This window comes from Acinonyx jubatus, chromosome D2 (assembly GCF_027475565.1).
Source record: "Acinonyx jubatus isolate Ajub_Pintada_27869175 chromosome D2, VMU_Ajub_asm_v1.0, whole genome shotgun sequence".
Lineage (NCBI taxonomy): Eukaryota > Metazoa > Chordata > Mammalia > Carnivora > Felidae > Acinonyx > Acinonyx jubatus.
In genome coordinates this window covers 11,814,318-11,834,259 of record NC_069393.1, presented here as the reverse complement: position 1 = coordinate 11,834,259, position 19,942 = coordinate 11,814,318, and the positions used below count along the sequence as shown (strand labels likewise).

General features: G+C 45.2%; 2 protein-coding genes across 2 annotated transcripts in view; one reads left to right on the top strand and one right to left on the bottom strand.

Annotated features, from left to right (window-relative positions):
• Positions 1–3,570: 3,570 nt before the first annotated feature.
• Positions 3,571–7,519, bottom strand: KLLN (killin, p53 regulated DNA replication inhibitor). Its single transcript, XM_027049874.2, is given in 3 exon segments — positions 3,571–7,186; positions 7,188–7,420; positions 7,463–7,519. Coding segments are annotated over 3 exon segments (459 nt in total). The 3' UTR covers positions 3,571–7,017.
• Positions 7,520–9,454: 1,935 nt separating this feature from the next.
• Positions 9,455–19,942, top strand: part of PTEN (phosphatase and tensin homolog) — a 91,837-nt gene continuing 81,349 nt past the window's right edge. Inside the window, exon 1 of the mRNA XM_027049876.2 lies at positions 9,455–9,588. Within this exon, the coding sequence (XP_026905677.1) occupies positions 9,510–9,588 (79 nt within the window). The 5' untranslated portion in view covers positions 9,455–9,509. The remainder of the gene's footprint in view (positions 9,589–19,942) is intronic.

Sequence of the window (19,942 nt, the reverse complement as noted above, 5' to 3'; positions counted from 1 at the left end):
CGGGGGAGGGGCAGAGAGAGAGGGAGACACAGAATCGGAAGCAGGCTCCCAGGCTCTGAGCCACCAGCCCGGAGCCTGACGCGGGGCTCGAACTCACGGACCGCGAGATCGTGACCTGAGCCGAAGTCGGACGCTTAACCGACTGAGCCACCCAGGCGCCCCAGTGCTTATTTATTTAAAAATGGAAATCAGAATTGAGCTGTCTCCCTGGTTTATTTGGTATTCTTCTGACAATAGGCATTTGTTGTATTGTTAGACTTCATTCTGTTGGATGAGATCACTTTTTTACCTTATGAAAACACTAAATGATCATTGTAAAGAACCGTCAACCCATACAGAAAGAAATGGAGAGAGGAATTCTCCTCCCTCCCCATCCTGTCATTAGGGATAACCCGTATTATTTTCTCTCTTGTTTATTCCATCAGATATTTTCTATGGATGTACACAAATACCTGTATATGTATTATCACTTCTGTTTTATCTCTAAATGTTGATGAATATTTTTGCGGCACATATTAATCGCACTGGAGAATTATGCATGTAAACTACATGAGAGAGCAAATGAAGACACTGTAGGGTTAAGGAGCAAGATCAATAACAAACAGAAAGCACTCCATTACTGATCAAATAGCCAGCTGATAGCGATTCCTAACAGGTAGAGGTTCTAAAAAGAATTGAGCACGGAGGATCGTGTGTTTGGAGGAGTCCTTTCTAGGGGAGTGTGCCGGGGTCGTGGTGGGAGGTGACCACCAGTGATTTCTCCACTTCTGTACGTGCTTACAACTCAGAGGTAGAGTCTCTTCTTCTTCCTGTAATGGTGACAGTCTCTTACAGGCTAATGGTGATGCTGTTACAATTCTGGTGTCTGCCTGGCAATTTCAGTTTTTGCTTTCTTGGAAGACGATCCTCATGTAAAGAAGGCTGACCGCCTTGCGGAAGAGAAAGGCCTGACAGATGCCTCTAGAGGATGAGACCCTCAGGAGGGAGATCGGTCCAGCCCCTCGCCATTGCAGCACTCCAGCTGAACCACCAGCCATGCGGTGCAAGTCATCTTGGGTCCTCTAGACCAAGTCAAGCTGCCGCAGCCGACACTCCATGAAGGAGAGACAAGCTGTCACTGTCATGTTCTGTCCAGATGGCACAATGGTGAGCAAGAAGATGGTTGACGCTCTTTTAAGCTGCTACATTTTGGGGTAGTGTGTTCTGCACAATAAATAACAGAAATTGATGCCTGAAAGTTGGGTGCTGGCACAACAAAAATCTAAACAAAAATCTAAAACCAGAGAATTGAAAACATGAGGCATCAGCTTTGGGACAAGGCATTGGGTAGAGATTGCAGAGGTGATGAAGGATGAAGGAACTCTCTCTCTGTCTCTCTCTCTCTCTTTTTTTTTAAATTAACTTCGTCTTTAACATTTTTATTTTGAAACAATTTTAGACTTACAGAAAAGTTGCAGAAACGATAGAGTTCGTGTACCAGAGTTCACCCAGCTGCCCTAATAATAATAAATTACCCAAAGCAGGAAATTAACATAAACTACAGACCTTAAGTGAACTTCACCAGCTTTTCTGGAGATGTTCTTTTTCCATTTCAGAATCCAACCTAGGATCCTGCATTTGCATTTAGTTGATATCATCTCCTTAGTCTGGGAAGGAGGATCTTAGTGGAGGCTCTGAGAGTGGTGCGTAAATTGTATTAGAGGCTGGAGAAACGGTGCTATATGGTGGCAAAATATTTGGTAGTCCTTGTGTGCAGTAAAACAGAAGATGAAAAATGTACCTAATGAACTTGTAAATCTGGCAACAGGGATTTTCAAGCTGAGTGTTCAAAGTATCATTTGGCTTTTAGTGATGTGTGATGGTGTTACAAGAGAGAGATGTGTTAAAAAAGGAACTATTCAGTTTTCAAGCAGAATGTAGAGGAAATAGACAGGGCCTAGGAGATTCTCTTGAGTCAGCAATAGCCTCAAAGTAAGAAATGGCCTCAGGGGGCCTGTTAAATGTGGCCTCCAGGTAATGATCCAATCAAGACTCTTATGTTAAGGCCTGTCAACATTTTAAGATGTTGTCTCATAGACCCTCTCAGCTAGTCAGAAGGGCTTCTAAGAAGAAATCTTCAGAGGAGTCCAACAGCAGCTTCCTTGACCCAAAGCAGGCAGAAGTTTGTTTTTGGAAGAATTATAGATGTGGCTTTGTGGGCACAGTTGTTGTGGGCAAGGAGTAAACTCCAATAAGAGTCCTAGAAAACCCACAACATTCTAATGACAATTATATTGATAAAACCACCACCAGCCTAAACTAAAGAAGAGACGGTTTAAATGTAAAAAAGAGCCACTGGGCTCCCCAAGTTTCTATGGATAGGACACAGGCTGAGAGAAGCCGTCCCCCTGTAAAGGACAGGCAGTGTCTTATGGAAAAGGAAGCCTCCCTCACAGGTCACAGCCTGCCCCTGAGCGCAGGGAGCCCAGAACGGTGGTCCGGGAGGCTCCCGGAGAGAAGAACCAGACCCTGCTGGAGGTGTGGGTCCCCAGAGTGAGGCTGCCAGTGCTAGGCTGGCTTTGGGGACTGCTATGGATGGCGGTTGTTTCGTGCCTGCCCTGTTGCCAGCCTCGGACACGAGTTCGTGTCATGGTTACCCTGCCCCATCTCAGCACTGTCCGCTGTGAATGGAACTGGCCCTTTTAGCTCACAGGTCTCCAGAGAAGCGGAGCAGCCTCTAAAATGCCTCATCCACACCTGGGCCTAGCGCGTGTCCTCAGAGCCGGCGCTACGCAGAATGACAATTTCCCGGGAGGGACGGGGCGGATTTTGCAGGTCAGCGTGTGGGTGTGTGCGCGTGTGAACTGTTATGTTGGGAGTGTGTCCCAATATGACCGCCCATAATTCGTCCTATTCCAGGTGGTCTCTTTGCTGTCCCCTGGCATCTGGGCTGGCCCTGTGGCCTGCTCTGGCCGCGAGCCATGAAAGTGCTGTTCCGGGACTTCCGAACCCCCGCTTTCGGAAGCCTTGTAGCTTCTGCTTTCTCTTTTGGGACCCAACCTGTAAAGAAGCATAAAGGAGCTGGGGTGGTGAAGCCGTCTTGGCCATTCCAGCCCCAGCCAGATGCACAGCTAAAGGCCCCCACGTCTGCCCCCTCCCCCGCACTGTCTGCATGGGAAGGCAGAGGAACGGCCCAGCTGCGCCTTTCCAAATTGTAGGATTGTGAGAAAGAAAGGGGTGGTGGTTCTTTGAAGCCTCTAAGCTCACGGTGGCTTGCAATGCAGCAATAGGTAAATAAAGCCGTTATCAAATATCAGGTTTTTTTCTCCTGCTTTCACTTCACTCCACGGGCTGTGAAGAGGTTGTAACCGTGTCAGATAAAGAAGCCAGGTTTTCAAGGAGACTAAATTCCATAAAAGCTGGAGCTCATATGCCACCCACAGTCATCGCTCTGTCCACAGAGCTTAGCACAGAACTAGCACATAACAGACTCCCAAATATTGGTTGACTGGATAATTAAACGGATGAATGGAGATAAAAGATGCCATACCATGAAAAAGACAAAGAAAGATACTTTAAACAGTTTGTCTCGTTTTATCTTTCAGAAAAATTCCTTTACCATTTAGTTATTTTTAAGAGAGAGAGACAAACAGGGGAGGGGCAGAGAGAGAGAGGGAGACACAGAACCCGAAGCAGGCTCCAGCCTCCGAGATGCCAGCATAGAGCCCCGTGCAGGGCTCGAACTCACGAACCGTGAGATCAAGACCCAGGCTGAAGCCAGACGCTTCACAGACTGAACCACTCAGAGGCCTCCACTTACTTCATCTTTCAAAAAGGTGCTGTTAATTTTTCAAACAACGTGGTGCCTCAGAAGCCACAAGGATGCTCTTAAGGGAAGGACTGGTGGGAGTGAGGCACGGGGCCCCCGAGTCCTTCTGCATGTCCCTCCTGTGCCCACATGAAAGAAGGCCCCTCTGGAAGGCACCTGGCAAATGCCCCAGTACCTGCCGGTACGTACAGACTATTGCCCTTCTCTATTATTGGCAGAGCTGGAAAGCAGAATATGTGCTCCATAGGACTCCAGCTGGAGTTAGTACTAAAGGCAGAATATGCAACAGCCAGGGCCAGGTTGGAGAGTAAAACAGTCAAAACGGATTGATCATGTTAGGGCTTGTCTTTCCCATCTCTCTGGTCCGACTCACAGTTTCTGAATGCCACTTGGACACAGTGAGCGCCTGTGTCTGCTCTGTGGTTCCCTCAGGAATTCTCAGCCCCACCCTCATTTCTCTGAGCGTGAGAATTTCATCTAGCACACCTCTCTACTGCGATGTGAAAGGAGACCCATGTGCAAGAGCTCCAGGAGAGCCTGCGGGCAAGCATGGGAAATTCTTTTTTAGGATACGGTTACTTGTAGTGCCTTCTGGAGAACTGTCTTGGGTAAAATGCCTTTATTTAAAAGAACAGCAATATTTGTAATTAGGATAAATGAAATAAGGGGAGAAGACTTGGACCCTTGCAAAAATAGGGTGGTTTAAATTCAAACCTATAATTATTATATTTTCTATTCTGTACTATTCAGAAAACCGTGGTAAAACAAATAAAAATAGAAAAGATTGCTTAAAAAATTAAAGCCATTGATTTAGATCTCTATTTGAAAGGTCACTGTGTGGGAGATGTTAAAGGCATTATGGCAATCAGTGTTCAACAAAAGACATTTTAGCAGTGGAATCTACAAAGAGCATATCAACTATTTATATCAGCCATGTCAAGTTGCTGGCCATTTCATTTATCAAAGAAAATAAGAAAGCTATTTTCTTTGGACATTCTTTGGGTGTCGTAACAATATAGTTTTGGAATCAGCTGTTAGCAACTATAATTAAAGCTGGTTTATCATGTTTACTAATTATTCTACATAGTCAGTCTCCCTGAAGCTTTATATAATTCTCCCTTTGTTACAAGCTTCTGTTTCTCCCTAAGGCATTCTGAATCCAGACAGGTAAAGAACTGAAGTGCCTGGAAACCAATGTATTGTAACATCTGTACAGCCAAGCAGCTCTTTGCAATTGAAGTTGAAAAACAACATATAGATTTTAAGCTTTCTGTATATTAGACAGGGTCAGCTATTTAGAGGTTTCAGCTCTACCACTTGGGTAAGGAGATCTCTTGGGTAGAAGGAAGACGTGAAGGAAAATAAAAATCGAAAACAAAATTTCCTTCAGGAGTCTGTTTAACGAACACTGGTAAGGGGTGGAGGTTTTTAAGCGGTGACTCCTAGTAACTAGCTGATACTGCCGTCAGGCTGGCCAGATGTCGGCCAACAGCGGTGATCCTTTCGTTCACCACTAGAGAGAAGTAGAGGGACCGCATGTGCAGAGAGGCAGCAGACTCAGGTCCCATTTCCTTCCCTCTGCTAGTGGGAGTGCTGTGGCCAGTCTTACATTCCAGCACTTTGGTGCTGGTGGTGCACACTCCCTCTGCTCTGGAATAACTCTGTGCCATGGGAATGGAAAAGCATCCTCTCTCCTCAGGCCTAAGGGGCAGGAATGAACCCATTTCCTTCCCAGGAAGTGGATTTCAGAACTTCGCAGAGGCTGTGCGACTAATCCTTACACAGGGTAGGCTCCAGGGGAGGGGCAAAGTAGGGCACGCTAACAGCAGGGACTCTGGAGACAAGACCAGCAACCAGAGAAACAAAGGTGGGGCATTTTACCCCTTCCCAATCTATCTCCCTTCATTTACCGTCCTCCTCATTTTCCCTTTCCGCACCAACTGGTATTTGCTACTCAATGGGGGCACACACAGCTCAGTTTCTTACCCTGCATCTTGTGAAACACCTAGAAATCAGGGACTCCTTATCATTGGTTATTTGTAAAATAAATCTCTGGCTCAACCTAGGTGGTGTGGACAGGATTTTCATTTTTGGAAACCAAACGGAGGCCTTTCTCCTACTCTTTCCAGATTACCACCCCACCCCCCTTTCCTTTTCCACTTGTGGCCTCCACCTCCTGCAAGCTGACCAGGACCGTGCATGAAAACAGCCTCCAATGAATATCCACACTGAAGCTTCAGCAGGTTGCTAACTCCTGCAGAGCTATCTTAAAAGGATGTTGTATATAAATGCAAAGTGTTATGGAGCCTCAGAGATCTGTAAGAACACTGTAAATATCCCTGGTTTAATTAGTAGTCCTGGAATTAGGTAATGGCCTGTGGCTTCTAAGCAAGCTCTCTTGGGGTTTCTAGTCTTAAAGGGGCTGCCTGCAACCGTGATGTGCAATCTTCTTTCTCCGACACCGAATAAATCCTTTTAGACCTTCCTAGGCACCTACTCACAATTACTGCAATACACATGCAAATTGGTTCCATTCTCCCAGATTTTTAAAAAGAAAGAAAAAGAAAAAAAAAAAAAAAAAAAGAAAAGAAAAACGATCCAGCGCCTCAGCCTAGGTTTCAACTCCGATACTTTGGACTCAACTGTCTGCTTGAGTTCTACTTCCCAGGGGAAGGAAAAGGAAGAAATTCCTAGATTCGTGTTGATGGGGTGCTCATTCTCTTCAAGCAGAAACCGGACAACTCACTTTGCAGCTGATCAGTGTCAGGGCAATGCGCTCCAGTTCTCAGAATTTCTGAACCAGCTCTCTCACGGGGACAGTTCAACCAATCGGGGCTGTAGGCAGACTTGACAGGTTTGTTCTGGGCTGACGGCCATTGACTAGGTTCTCGGACCAGATAAGTCACTCGGCTGAGTCTACAGTAGGTGGGGCGCGCTCACCAGCTCTGGGGTAGTGACTGGAAGTTTGTTGCAACACTGGTGAATTCAAGCAGCGGGCTGCTGCAGCAGATACCCTTTTGCCCTGTGAGCACAGCGCGGAAGGGTTCGCCCTAAGGGGCAGGGCGCTAGCGAGGGAGATGCCAGACCCCCGGGGCCCAGCCCGTTCTCCCACGGTTGGGAACGCGCAGTGTTGGCCGACCCGGAGCTCCGATCTCGGGTCTTGGCCCTTCAGCTTGCTCGGCAGGTAGCACGCGAAGGGTGGGACCGGCTCAGGAGCTCTCCCTCGGTGGTCTGCGAGAATCGGCGACCGCGGCCAGCGGTGCGGGGAGGCGGGGGCACGTGCTTGAATGTGGGTGCTTGTGTAACCAGCTTCCCAGGCGCCAGCACCGACCGTGCTTGGGCCGGAGGCCCGTCTGCGCCTGCTCTTCCGCGGCGACCCGGAGGCTCGGGGTCCCGCTACCGGGACCAGGCAGGAGCACCCCGGGCGAAGAAGGCGAAGCACTTGCCTCCCAAGCCATCATAGGGGAGTGGGAATTTGGAAAGTTCCCCAACTAGGAACACACGTGACCTCCTCCTGAAAGTAGTTCCGACTGCGGCCCGCGTATCCCTCCACCTCCTTTTGAACCCGCCTAGGTCTCCTCGGCCCCGCCCACTCGCAGGGGCTGTCGCTTCCTACCGTCCCGTATTTCACACTCGGGCCCGGGCAGCCCCGGCCGCCAGGCTGCGCAGCCCGGCTGGGGCGAGCGCGGAAGCCGGCCCTCGGCGATCCATCCGGCCGGGTTTTCACAGCGGCCCGAAAGGGGCGGGGCGAGGCAGTCCCCGAGCCCCGAGCCGGTCGTGGAGAACCTAGCTGGAGCCCCGAGGGGAGGGATGCTCAGCCCTCCAGGGGGCAATGCGGGGGGCTGCGGGTTGGGTCCCCTCCTCCCGGGTCCTCTTTTGGTCCACGCGGGCAGTGGTCCTTGGGGACCTAGAAATTCGGGAGCGATGTGCTCCCACACAGCGCGCTCGATTGCCAGCTCTCGTTTTTAGGGCGAAGGAGCCGAGCTGCCGGGGAAGCGGGAGGTGGGGCGGTGAGAGGGAGCCGGATGAGGTGATACACACGGAGACACAATAGGGGGTTGTTCTTTGTGCTGAGACTGACACCTGGAGAACACGGGTGGGGGGCGGACAAGGAGGGAGGGTTTCTCGGCAAAGGCTGCTGCAGGCGGGTCGCCCCGAGCGACCGTGATCCGGCAGCGGTGCAAAAGGAGGATAAGGCTGCAAGGCCGGGCCGGGGAGGTCTGGGGGCGGTGGCAGGGGGGAGGGGTGCCCTCGCGGCAGGGGCCGTGCCTTCGTTTCCCTGTACCCCCACCAGCGCGGGTCACCTGGTCCTCCCCACCTGTGCACAGGTAACCTCAGGCCCCGGTCAGTGACACCCCTCCACGCACCCCGGAGCTTCCACCTTCGGCCGTCCCTGTCCCCGCCGGGTTTGTGGGCTCAGGCCGAGGCTCCGCTCATCTCCCCCCTCCTCTACATCCACCGCCCGCTCCCTCTCCAACCACCCCCCTCCCCCCCGCCCCCCCAGCCCCGCGCTGCTGCAAAAGCAGCCGCGGCAAGTGCAGCTCCTGACGGGCGTCTCGCACAAGCTCGAGCGAGCCCTGGGCGCTCGCACTGGGCATGCTCAGTGGCGCCCGCAGGCCGGGGGCCCGGCGCTCGCCCCCGGAGCTGCCGCCCCTGCCCCGCCGCGTCCCTCCCTCCCCCGGCGCGGTCGCGCCCGCCTCCCGCCTCCCCTCGGGCTCCCAGGCGCCGGGCTCCCGGCGCGGCGGCGGAGGGGGCGGGCGGGCCGGCGGGCGGTGATGTGGCGGGACTCTTTGTGCACTGCGGCAGGATACGCGCCGGGGCGCCGAGCCGCGGCTGCGCTCCGCTCTCTCCTCTCGGAAGCTGCAGCCATGATGGAAGTTTGAGAGTTGAGCCGCTGTGAGGCGAGGCCGCGCTCAGGCGAGGGAGATGAGAGACGGCGGCGGCCGCGGCCCAGAGCCCCTCTCAGCGCCCGTGAGCAGCCGCGGGGGCAGCGCCCTCGGGGAGCCGGCCGGCCGGCGGCGGCGGCAGCGGCGGCGTCTCTCGCCTCCTCCTCGTCCTCTCTTCTAACCGTGCAGCCTCTCGCTCGGCTTCTCGTGCAAGGGACGGTGGAAGCCGCGGGCCCGGGCGGGAGCCGGCTGAGGCGCGGCGGCGGCGGCGGCGGCGGCGGCGGCGGCACCTCCCGCTCCTGGAGCGGGGGGGAGAAGCGGCGGCGGCGGCCGCGGCGGCTGCAGCCCCGGGGAGGGGGCCGGAGTCGCCTGTCACCATTTCCAGGGCTGGGGCCGCCGGAGAGTTGGTCTCTCCCCTCCTACTGCCTCCAACACGGCGGCGGCGGCGGCGGCACGTCCAGGGACCCGGGCCGGCTCTAAACCTCCCCTCCGCCGCCGCCGCACCCCCCCCGGCCCGGGCTCCGGAGGCCGCCGGCGGAGGCAGCCGTCCCGCGGATCACCCGTCGTCTCCCCGTCCCGCGGCCGCCGCGGCCAGGCCTCTGGCTGCTGAGGAGAAGCAGGCCCCGTCGCTGCAACCATCCAGCAGCCGCCGCAGCAGCCATTACCCGGCTGCGGTCCAGAGCCAGGCGGCGGCAGAGCGAGGGGCATCCGCCACCGCCAAGTCCAGAGCCATTTCCATCCTGCAGAAGAAGCCCCGCCACCAGCCGCTTCTGCCATCTCTCTCCTCCTTTTTCTTCAGCCACAGGCTCCCAGACATGACAGCCATCATCAAAGAGATCGTTAGCAGAAACAAAAGGAGATATCAGGAGGATGGATTCGACTTAGACTTGACCTGTATCCATTTCTGCGGCCGCCCCCCTCTCTGCCTTTCTGTCACTGTGTCTTAGAACGTGGGAGCAGACGGAGGCGAAAAATTCCCGTGGTTTGGGGGACCGTGGCCGCTAACCCGGCTCGCGTTTCTCGATCGTGCGTGTGTCGGGTGCCTCCTTTGAATGCATTCAGCCTAGGGTGTGTTCGGCGCCGTGGAACTCTCTGCCTGGTTGCAAGTGTCAGGGCACCAGATTGGTTTTCTCGGTCTGTCCACGGGGTCTCTTCTTAAGGGCTATTGTCCGTTAATACGGACTCCAGTACACGGTTAGTGGATTAGTGAGCTCGGTAATCCGGTCTGCTAAATGAACAGAAAAGTAGACGCTTTGAGGTTGAGCATATTTCGATTAAATCTTGGCTTTAGGCCCTAGATCAAGGGTATAGATTAGATTAAAATGAAAATTAGTGTTTCACGTATGCATATTGCATCAGAATGTTGCACTGATTGTTTCTAGTTTCCTGGGTTGCATTGATAGACTTTTTTTTTTCTTTTTCTTTCTTTTTTTTTTTTTTTTTGATGTGAGTTGTGAACTGATTTGCATAACTTTGGAAGCAGAATCCTTTTCGGCATATATGGTGTTCATTTGAGGGCCACAGTGGGCTTGCATATTTAAACTAAGTCAATTACAACTTTGAAACGGCATTTCGAAGTTTTGTAGCTTCCCATCAGTCGTGGCATTCGTAATCTGCCTCCTTAAGGCGTTCTTGCTGGATCTTTGTTAAATTTGCCTTTTTTTTGCCTCCGCTGGTGGGGTCGTGTAGGATGGGGCACGAAATTTGCCGTTCAGTAGCACTTTATATCCAGCGGTCTTGTCGCACGAAATGGAATGGAGAGGGAGTGCTTTTTGATCCCGGATGATGATGTGCAGCGTCTAGGCTGTTGCAGGGGTTCAACTTCAGCTCTTACTTGGAATTGAAGGGTTCCTGTGAGGCCAGAATTTCAGGGTCGGGTCCTCTGACACGTCTGGGTATCCGTGAATGTGACTCTGACTTGTGTAACCTGTCAAGTGTAACGTACCAGCTAATCACCAGAAATGCTGGCAAGGGTGGATCACTCCGGCTTCAGACTGTGTAGGTCTGTTAGCGGTTTCTCACACACTGTATTAAATTTACTGACTCAGGTTGTTGAGTATTCAAGACAGAAACCCGAGAATTTTAACAGAGTATCGTTTTGGTTGTCTAGGCCTTTGTACCTCAAAAGATAGTGGTTATCGAAAGGCATTAATCTTGGCAGTTTCAGGTGTAATAAGCTGGTTTTGATCAAGGGTGGGGATGGAACCCTCCTTTTTTTTTTCTTTTCTTTTCTTTTTTTTTTTTTTTCAGAATGGAAAGGATCGCAGACATTGCGAGTTCCTGGTAGGTGAGAGGCACGAAAAACTATTCAGTTACTGGCCCGAGGTGACTGAAGCATCTGGTGAAGGCCTCCCTTAAGACCAGAATTTTGGTGATGTGAGTTATAAGTGTGGGCATTACTTAGTGAAGGTTATGTAATTGCATGAGCTCTAACAGAGCATTCTTGATTAAAAAAAAAAAATCATTTCTTGGCAAATACCAGTAAACCTTTTGCTTAAAGGTAGAGTGGTGCTGGAGTGTCTGTACGTCCTGCTAAAAATCGTGGGGAAGATGTGTCTTTTGAAGACGAGAACGTGTTCTCTATCTGAAGAGGTTTTATTCCTTTGGATTATGTAGCTGTGCACATAAGTGTGCACAGCTGATTTTGCCCGAGTGTTTGTTTTGAGATGAAGAGAAAAGTTACTGAAGAAGGAGCTTTGTAGCACACAAAACGTAAGTTTTCTGTTAAGTTAAAAAATAATATTTTAAGGGAATATTTAGAAGTTTTGGAGCCTGCATTAATTGCAAAACTAGGAAGGCTGAACTTGACCCGCTTGCCTAGAAGATAATTAGTTATGGAAACCTTTCTCTGATTTGTAATTTATTTCAGAAGCAGCCTACTGTTGGCAGGAATTGACAGTCATCTGGATGTATAGGAACAAATTAATTAAATGCTTATTTAACTTTTTAGGAAAAGTCCTCATGTAAGAAAATGTCTAGAATGCTGTTTGGTAGATTGCTTTTATGATTTAGAGTACGTTTATACTATTTTTACTTCACCCATTTGCTTTCAGGTTGTCAGGGTTTGAAGATTAAAATTACTCTGCCAGGTTCTTACATGTGAGTAGTGAGATGATTGGCCACTTCTTTGACTTCAGATGTTTGCCTCTGTACGTGACACTTACGTGACTTAGAACTTTCTCTAAAACTGTGCTTTTCGTTATGGGATGCATAGAAACCAGTGTCAAATATTGCATCAAATGACTAATAACACTTAATTTCTAGAGTTGTGGTTTTATTGAGCCAAATATTGATACGGAAAAAAAAATCACTTACGAAAAAGATCAGTGAAGGGCTCGCTTTTTTGATAGTCGCACTTCCAAAAATTTTGATGCAACAAAGCACTTTGCTTTACTTGGTTTCACTTTAGTGTTCTGTGTTTATTGGGGGGGGGGGGGGGCGGGGAATTAAAATGGCCATTGAAGACTCTCTCTGGCAGGTTGTGGTGTCTGTTTCAGCAGCTAGCCTGTGAGAAGGTAAATTCCTTTATGAAAGTAGCGATTGGAGTATTTCTATCTGTAAGACGATTTCTCAGAGGAGCAACGAGAACCATTGTTCAGTTTTAAAATATTATTTGCAAAATAGAGTTATTCTAAAAATAATTTGTTGGTATCTTACAGTTAGTCTGGAAAGTAGTGCAGACCATGAGACTGTAAAAAATTTAGTGTCTTTCGATTTCATGGAAACTTTAGGCTTTGGTTGCATGTATTTTTATTGTTCGACGAGTTTGGGTCTTTTCAAATATTAACCATAGGGAATATTTTTTTTAACTTGCAGAGGGTACAGTGACTATTGAAGTTAGCTGTATTCTAGGATTAGTGCTTACTGAAATGACCGTATTGTATTGTCAGGTTTTGTGCGTGTGTGTGTGTGTTTAGTTTTTTTTTTTTGAGATTCTATTCACGATTTTTACTTTACACTGTTTTATATCTGCTAAGTTGTATTTTCTGAACAACATGACCACCTAATTGGGGCCACCTAAGTGCTGTATGACAATGTACAGACTTCATTTTCATGAAAAGTATTCAAGAATAAAGGGGATCTGAAAGAAGAGTAACTTGAAGTTTATATGATTTAACATAAGGAAAAAGGAATTTTATCGCTGTCCATTGTGAAAGTTTGCACAGTAGTACAGTCCTCAGTGCAGATTTACATTGCTTATAATATACTAAATGAATATTAGATGAATAAACATCATGGTGAACAAAAATGTGGTGAGTTGTATATAACCTCCTTACTTTCAAATATATTTTAGGAAGTGTAGAAACGATGCATTGGTATTCCTTACCTTTTAGAATTTTATTTCAACAACGTCAGAAACGTATCTGTCAATATTTTCGCTTTTGTGTGGAACGGTGTATCTGCTTTTTCCTAATAACCACATAAAATCCACAAACTTCTTAATGTTACAGACTTGTGTACTTTTTAGAAGTGAAGTCTTCAATTCTTATTTTCACGTGTTCTCATTTTGAGATTTGCCCCTCTTGCTATTTGTTCATTTGGTGATAGCTCAGTATTTTAATGATTTTTAAGTCACTGAAGTAATTCCTTCAGTGACTTTTAAGGGAGGAGTATTTATTATGGGAAAATCAGTGCACAAAGTTTCACCATTAATTCACTCTCAGTGAACCTTTTATTTTAAAAATTTGACCTCAGCCTTTTCAGTAGGACAGACGTGTAGGAAATGTTTTTATATTAATATTGTACGTGAAATGGAGTTTTTAAAGAGAAATTTAGAAGTGTGCGTGCATGTGATAGTTTGTCACTTTCTTGGTGGTGATACAAGGATGTAGCTTCCAGAGGATATGTTATTAATGGTGGTATAAAAGATTTATTTGATATCGTATTTTTTTTTCCTGTAGAAACCATTAGTTCTGAAGATTTATTTCTATTCCATAGAACCCTTACTCTTTACTTGCCTTTTCTTTCCTTTGTCCTTTTTTGTTAGATAAACTTTAAGTCAAGTCAGTTTTGGAGAATTCTTTGGTGACCGGAATTCTTTAAGAAAAGGTGTTAGGATTGTTGTAAGGGTGGTGACTTGAGACATTTGTGTCATCTTCTGAGAGGGGTCAGTAATGATTTCAGTAAATATTCAGTTCTGTTTTACAGTTGCTTTCGGTCTGGCGGCTTTGAAATTAATGTCGTTGCTGTCAGAACTGTCAGTAATGGTGAGGTTCAACTGCATGACCTTAAGTTGGTAAGGATTCTCTGAGCAAATTGGTATCCTTAATTGTCTCCTAAAGGCCACGTACTGCCACATGCATTCTTTGCTAGGTGATTCAAAAGTGTTTTGGTCTGTCAATAATGATTGTCTTTCTAAGTATTGGATACATGCAGCTAGTAATGTAAAAAGCTTGTCATTTGTGAGGAAAGGTGAAGTTACTATAGTGGATTTGACTCTTCACCTGTTCCCTATTTTTTTAAATGTTTTTCATTGGTTACAGAAAAGGTATTAGCAGTGGGGTTCTTTTAAAGTAATTTGCACTGGAGTAAAGTCTATCGGAAACATATTAATATAAGAAGAACACACATTGTTTAGAGGTGAAGTAATTTCAGGTGGGCAGTTGTAGTTCAGTATAGCTCAGGCGTACTCTCTTCATTTGCAGCAGTTTGCATTAGGAGGCAGGGGGACCTCTTCAGGGCGTTAGGCATTTACGTGGTAGCATGGACGGTCCTGAGAGGTGGATACAGTGGAAGACTACTTACAGCTGCATTTTAGGTGGTTATACACTTTAATTGTCATCAGTGGTCGTCGTGTCGACTACGCAAGTGTTTGAATATTGGGTTAGTGTGTGTAAATAAGTATAAAGTCAGCAGACTGTCCTAATATTTCTAAGTAAGGAACTCTCCAAACAGAGAGGATATTGTTTTATAGTTTTCAAATAAGATTAAATTTATTTCAAATTGCGTTAAAATATTATTAGTTTTATGTACACATTGTGTGTCCGTTGTTTCGTTTTAGATGATAGGGTAGCAATGTAGGCTCTGGAGCCAGACTTTCGGCCTGTGTCGGGATCCTGGTTCTCCCACTGAGCAGCTGGGTGACTTTGAGTAGGTTACTTCATCTTTCTCCATCTGTTTTCATCTGTAAAATTTATCTTAAAGAATAAATGAGATGATGTAAGTGACTCACTTAGCATACTGCCTGCCACATTGTAAATACATGGTAACTGCTGCTGGTAAAACTTACAATTTCAGATTACCCACATGTGAGAAATTTGTATTTTCATTTATTATGGGAGGAGCAGTGACTGTAACTGAATTTCCTCAGTTTGGGATATGTTAGAATTTTAATTGGTTCAGACTATGAGCAGAGTTTGAACTCAGGGTGTCCCCTTGGGTGCTCTGAGTGTAAGCAGTCTGTGACTGCTTTGTGTCATCACACACAGAAGGCAAAGGTCCGCTCCCTCCCACAGTCTACCACAGAAAATCAATTATGCTAGTCACAGAGGATTTGCTGTAAGATAGGTAAGAGGACAGCTTCCTGGTGTTACTGCATCATGAAGCAGATGTTTTCAAGTAAAAAATTGTTATAGTAAGTTTTCTTTAGTGTTAAAGATAGGTCAATTTAAATATCCTGTATTTTATTTACAGAGAGTAATCTTCTCAAGGAAACCTTTGAATGTATGATATAAAAAGTTATATAAACTTTATCAATAAAGGTATGTATCTTAGCATTTCTTTTTAAGTTCGTAGTTTGGGGAGAGGCATGTGACTTTGAGTGCCAGGTTTCAGCTACTACAGTATAATTTATAGTTAATCTCATGGTGCTTCATATAACATAAGAATTTTAATTAAGTGTTGAAATTTTGTGTTATAGTGCATCCCATGTTCACATTTGATCAAGAGTCTCAATATAACTTTAGTCCCTGGAAATGGGAAGAAAACTAAAGGATTTTTTTCTTCATTCATTCTTACTAGGCGTGGCGAAGGATGGACTGAGCTTGAGATCTGCCTAGTAAAGGCCATCGTGTGTGTTTAGGGATGCTTCTTTTTTCCCTTTGTCCCTGGTGGTCCCTCAGCTGTCTCCCAGTACTCTCAGTACTGGAGCGCTTGATTTCCAGTGAATTTCTGGGCTTGTTGGTTGGTTTTGCATTGCAGAATGAATGGTGCCCTGTCTCATTATATATGTGACTTCTACGTATTTTGTTGTGTGTTGTACTAACTGGCTGTAGTTTTGGTCTGGTCCAGGTCTAGGTTGGAGAGTTGAACGTTTGACGTCTTCTAGGACCGTAGAGTTGTCTAAAACCCTCTTTCTCTCACGCCACATGCCATCTGTGTTTTGCTTTATATCACTACCCAAAACTTACAGTTGACTTAATACTGTTAAGTCCCTTCAGAATAGTTGTGAATTTTATTTCCTTTGATTTTTGTAGATTTTCAGGCCAAAATATCAGGATTTCTTCATTACTAGTAACTGCAAGGATTGCATTCTGCCAATTTTTTTTTTTAATTTTTTTTAAGGTTTTTTTTTGTTTGTTTGTTTGTTTGTTTTTTTGAGACAGAGGGAGACACAGCATGAATGGGGGAGGGTCAGAGAGAGGGAGGCACAGAATCTGAAACAGGCTCCAGGCTCTGAGCTGTCAGCACAGAGCCCGACGCGGGGCTCGAACTCACGGACCGTAAGTTCATGACCTGAGCCGAAGTCGGCCGCTTAACCGACTGAGCCACCCAGGCGCCCCCCAAATTTATATGTTTAATACTTTTGACCTTTTAGAAGGAGTATCTAATTATTTAAGGTGTTATGAAATGCATTGTGATGTGAATCACATCTTTTTAAAAAAATTTTTTTTAACATTTATTTATTTTTGAGAGACAGAGACAGAGCGCGAGTTGGGGGAGGGGTGGGACACAGAATCCGAAGCAGGCTCCAGGCTCTAAGCTGTCAGCACAGAGCCCGATGCAGGGCTCGAACTCACAGACCATGAGATCATGACCTGAGCTGCAGTGGGACGTTTACCCAACTGAGCCACCCAGGCGCCCCTTGAACATGTATTCTTTAAGTCAGATGGATTCTTGAAGTGATTTATAAATACAGAATACATGCTCAAATTGCAAACAACTCTTTGCTTTAAAATCAATGCAATTTTTCTTTTTCTGTTTAAAATTCCTTTGCTCTCATGAATTAGTGAGACTTCTTTTTGAGTATTTTAGTCATTTTAAACTGATTGGAGGTTAAATAAGTAGAACTGAAAACTTTTTTCTACTTTTAAAATGAAGTTTGGGTGATGTTACTAAGCTTGATTTTTAGGTGTTTATTTTTTAAATGCGTATTTATGAATTACTCTGAGTCTGTTAGGGATCAAATGGAATGCTTGGGCTTTTCCTGTTTTTTTTATTTCTTAATGTGAAAACTGTGTTTTGCCAGGCTGTATTTAGCCATGATGTAAAATTTATTTAACATTCTTACGTAATCATTTATGAGATATGAAATGAGAAAAATGAGAACTTGAGTCAGAAGGGTGTTTTTCTTTTTAATGTAGTAAGTAGAATTAGCTGGTGTGTATCCTACCAACGTCTTAGATTTGTTTAGCGTTTTTTATTAACAGACTTTTCTTAATCTTTAGCTCATTTGGTTTTGCAAAGAAGAAAAGAGCCTGAACAAAGTAGTACTGTCCTTATTTTTTGTAGTATAGGAATCATGGCTCCAGTAAGAATCAGTAACTTGTTAAGAGGTAGTTGAGATTGAGTCCAAGGAAGGATGCAGCATGTTCAGGCACTTGGTGCAGTATTTTTCCCATTATGTTATGTCAGTGGTTCTCAAACTTTAGAGGGCATCCGAATAACCAGGAGGGCTTGGTAAACTATAGATTACTTGCCCTACACCAAGAATTTCTGAATATTAGGTTTAGGTTGGGGTCTGAGAATTTGTATTTGTAGCAGGTTCCCAAGTGGTGCTAATCCTGGTGGTCCGAGGGTCACACTTTGTGAGCCACCATACTATATTATCTTCAGTCAAACAAATCCTTAACGTGTATTTGTTCTGTAAACCCTAAATAGCGCAACATGGCAAATGTTATTCTGATTATGTAGATGAGTGAGGCAATAAGTTTAGAAAAGCAGCATGGTGGAATAGAGAGAGCATGGACTTAGGAGTCAGCGAGACCCAAAGTCCAGCTTAAATCCTTGCTCAGCCACTTGTCAATTGTGTGATACAAGATACACTGCTTAACATTAGTGAACCCTGTTTTCCACATCTCTAACGTCGTGGTAAAAATCCTTGTAGGGTGGTTTTTAGGTATGTTGGAACTATAGGTTGGGTGTTTTTCAGAATATTGGTTGCCAATTGGGAGTGACCCCTTCCCACCTTGTCTGGGCGTTTGGCAATGCGTGGAGACATTTTGGTGGTCATAGCTGCGAGATCCCTGTGGGGATGGATGCTCTTGGCATCTGGTAGGCATCTTGTAGCAGCCCAGAGATGCTGCTGTGCATCCTACAGGTTACAGGACAGTCCCTCCCACAACAAAGAATTATCTGGCCCAAATGGCCAATGATGTGAGGTTGAAAAACTCTGCTTTGAACGTACCAAGTGTCTGGTACATAATAAGTGTAATATTTGATGGAAGTCAGTACCTTTGCCATTAGGCTGCGGTACGGCTTGTCAATTTGCTAATGACTGATGGAGCTAGGCTTTTACAAAACATCTAGGTCTTTGGACTGCTGTTAGCCCGGTACTCTTTATAAGGAGAACTTTGCCCACAAAAGATATCACTGGTGACTAAAAAGGTTTATTTGAAAAAGGCTCATGTGTTATTTGGCTGATTGTGAAAGTTTTGCTTTGAACTTCTTTTAGAAAGACTGAAGATGTTTTCAATAAATGTCTAAATGTACCTTAAAGGGAGGTATTCAGAAGGACATTACATCGAACCGCTCTAACGGGATGGATATGCTTTATTAAAAAACAAAAAAACCCCAACTTTTTTTCATCTTTATATTGGCAATAGTTTTTAATTTTAACGTAATCTTTAGCTTGTTTCCTTTAATTATATACTTGTGGAGCAACTGAGAGATACTTTGCCCCCAGTGTATTTGTTTTTTGTTGTTTAATGCATTCTTTAGTCTTGGACTTTATTCTAAAGCTGTTTTTATTATAGTCAGATATGGTGGAGTTAAATGTGTGGATACAAAATGGCAAATTTCTGACAAGTTATTAAAAACTTCTCATATCTTTCCAGATAATGATAGTAGGGCTGACTCTGAGGTTCCCTGATGGATGTGTTGCATTCTTTTCCAGACCCTAACTTTGCTGTGTCAGCCTGTTGAATTAAAGTGCTTTATTTATCTAATTTAAAAACTTGCATTAATGTGAAGTTTTTAGAAGAAGTTAGGACAGAGCTTTAGATTAGTTCAGAGATGAGATGTCAGGGGAGTATCTTGGTGGATTCTGAATTTTGTTTTGTTTTGTTTTTAGGGCAGACAAATGTAATTACGAAAGTGTTCTAGGAATAGATTGTTTGCTATGATGATTTTTTGTTTTTTTTTCTTTTTCTGTTTGCTTGATTTTACAATTTACTTTGCCTCTCGTTTTACACAAGCAAAGTAAAATGTCAGGCCTATCTTAAACCTTCTTATGAAATTTAAGTTTTGACTGAGTGTTGTGATTCTTTTTGAAATTACAGGAGATATCCAGAGATACTGATAAATATTTTAAAACCGGGACTGCTAATTATATGATAGCTTCAGATTTGTTAAGGAAAACAGATGGCATTTATTGCTATAATTTAATTGAGTAAGGCTTATGGTATTTATTTCATTACATGAATAATAAACTTCATTTGCTTACCATACCTAAGAAAATTTCTTTAAAAAAATTTGTTTTATAAATATACAACTAAAGAGAATTTTTTAAAGTGCTCATTGTCCTTCTTTGAAACTTTACGTTTCCATTTAGCTTCTAGTTTATGTGCATTTATTTTAAAATGTAATTCATCAGAAAAAGTGTCATTCATCATAGTGAACTTAAAAGGTGTGTGTGCGTTTTTAAACAATTTCCAGAGTCCCTCATAATTAGCTTAACTATTTTAAATGTTGAGGCTATTAGATATATTTATTTCCCTATAGTTATACATTAAACTTGTTTTCAGTGTTTTCAGTATTTGGCTAATATTTTTTCCTGCTATATTTTTCTGATTTTTCTTTAGAGCAGATTTAAGATGACCTAATATTAGGAAAGATTTTCATGATTTTGATTCACAAAATCATAATCTGT